Raw genomic sequence first — 2,240 nt, 5'->3', positions numbered from 1 at the left:
AATATACATGAGACAAATTTTAAACAACAATCAAATTTACTTTAAATTTATTTAAAGTTAAGCATAATAATAAGTATATCATATCCATTTCATTTAATTAAACAAAAAAATATAGTAACTATTTTGATAAAAAAAACATATTTTTCTTATGCAATTTAATTTCAAAACTATATTGATTAAATATTATATTATTCATTTTAAATGTGTTGTTTATTACACATTTTATTATATATATCTTGTCTGGTTTATCATAAAGCAAAAAGCAAAATAAAGAGACACACAGTAATTTTTTCTTCAACCAAAAACAAACTCTACTTCTGGATAAGTTTCATTTTTTTTTCTTTAATAAGTTTCAATTTAATTAGGAATATGTTTTTTCTTTCTTTTTTTTTAATTAAAAAATATGCTTTTCATTTTACAATTCTTTTCCTTAAAAGATAGATCTTTTTATTTAAACAAATATTTTGCCACCACTTGGTAGTTATATAGAGCTGTTTGGTTATCATTTTACTTTCCCCCGATTTTACAAAATCAAAACCCATATCCATGTCAATAGGGTTTCTATGAACCACCGCAATCGGTATGAATACAAGGAGATCAAAATGTTCACACAGCCGCTGAATCTAGTGCAGCAGCTCCATCAAAGAACCCAAAAGTGCACCGTGGGGTGTCCCGTGCTTGATCGCTGCCTCAACGGCGGCCTACCCACTAATTCAATAACCGAACTCGTCGCCGAAAGCGGAGCCGGCAAAACCCAAATCTGCCTCCAACTCGTCCTCTCGGCTCAGCTTCCACCTTCCCACGGCGGCCTCTCCGCCTCCTCTCTCTACATATTCACCGAGTCCCCTTTCCCCGTCCGCCGCCTAAAACAGCTCTCCCGCTCTCTCCTTTCATCTCACCCCGATCTTCTCCGCTCCGACCCGCTCTCCCGCGTCTTCCTCCGTGGGATTTATTCCGCTGAGAAATTCGTTAATCTACTGCCAGACATTGAGATTTTTCTTACTTACTGGAAATCACGATTGTTACCTGTCAGGGTAATCGTTGTTGATTCTATTGCTGCTTTGTTTAGATCTGAATTTGATAACTCTAGAGTGGACCTTAGGCGTAGGTCATCACTGTTTTTCAAGATTTCCGGTGGATTAAAATCGTTGGCGGAGAGGTTTGGGTTGGTTGTGGTTGTTACGAATCAAGTTGTTGATTTGATGAGTGAGGGAGAGAATGGAGTGAGGATTGGGAATTTGAGTGAGATGTATTCGTCTGGGCGAAGGGTTTGCCCGGCGTTGGGTCTTTCGTGGGCGAATTGTGTGAATTCTAGAATGTTCTTATCGAGGGATGAATATGGGGAAAGTAAAAGGAGAAGGATCAGTGTTGTTTTTGCTCCTCATTTGGGTCAATGTTGTTCTGAGTTTGTTATTGCTGGAGATGGTGTTTTTGGTGTAGAGATGATGGGGCAAAGGAATGTATGAATTGTTGTTTTTATGTGCTTGTGTTATAGATGATAATTTAAAAATGTATGTATGTATAAATAGAATAGGATAGAAAAGAATGTTGTTCAATGTTTTGGTTGCTCATTCTCTTCATAGTCTAACTTTATTTTGATTTTGGTCGCAGCGTTTCCTTTCTTATTTTGAGGAATAAGATAAAAGCCTACAATAAAACGAAAGTGTATGAAATAGGAGGTCACAATGATCATAGAAGGATCAGAATTCTACCAACACATAAACCGTAAATCTACCTATATACAGTTTCTTATCAAGAGTGTTAAGAAAGACTCTCTCGAACACTCACTTTTTTATTGGATGAAATATTTGTGTATCCATCACTCCCTCATTGCTTTTGATTGGGTAAATTGACGTGGGAAGGGACTTTGCATGTTTTGTGATGACACCTTTGTGTTGGGGCATCAATTAAAACATAAACGAACATAAATTTTCCTTTTAGAAATGGGTAATGAAGATTCACATGATGATCCAATTTTCACCCATGTTGGGGAAGAGCACTCCAACTCTAATGCTTCCGTAGATATTCCTCAAATTTCTTTGAATGCTATGACAGGGAACACTTGTTTTCAAACTATGAAAGTTATCAAAACACATGACAAGAAATTGATCCATATTCTCTTAGACAGCGGCAATGCCCATAATTTCTTAGACTTGAAAATTGCTAAGAAATTGAGATGCAAGCTTGAGAAGGTTGCACCTATGACAATTATAGTTGGCAAAGGTAATAAATTAGTGGCA

The 2,240-nt window shown here is 36.4% G+C and overlaps 1 protein-coding gene across 1 annotated transcript; it reads left to right on the top strand.

Moving 5' to 3' along the window:
• Window positions 1-448: 448 nt before the first annotated feature.
• LOC127092387 (DNA repair protein XRCC3 homolog) lies at window positions 449-1,599 on the top strand. The gene has a single exon (XM_051031281.1). It carries the CDS (start codon window positions 564-566, stop codon window positions 1,464-1,466), a length of 903 nt encoding a protein of 300 aa, XP_050887238.1. The 5' UTR covers window positions 449-563; the 3' UTR covers window positions 1,467-1,599.
• Window positions 1,600-2,240: the final 641 nt, after the last annotated feature.

This window comes from Lathyrus oleraceus, chromosome 1, assembly GCF_024323335.1.
Source record: "Lathyrus oleraceus cultivar Zhongwan6 chromosome 1, CAAS_Psat_ZW6_1.0, whole genome shotgun sequence".
Lineage (NCBI taxonomy): Eukaryota > Viridiplantae > Streptophyta > Magnoliopsida > Fabales > Fabaceae > Lathyrus > Lathyrus oleraceus.
The sequence above is the reverse complement of the archived record's forward strand: the minus strand, read 5'-3'. Positions and strand labels throughout refer to the sequence as shown.

Excerpts from the sequence above, each read along its gene's own strand:
- LOC127092387 (XM_051031281.1), top strand. The coding sequence starts at position 564 with ATGAACCACCGCAATCGGTATGAATACAAGGAGATCAAAATGTTCACA.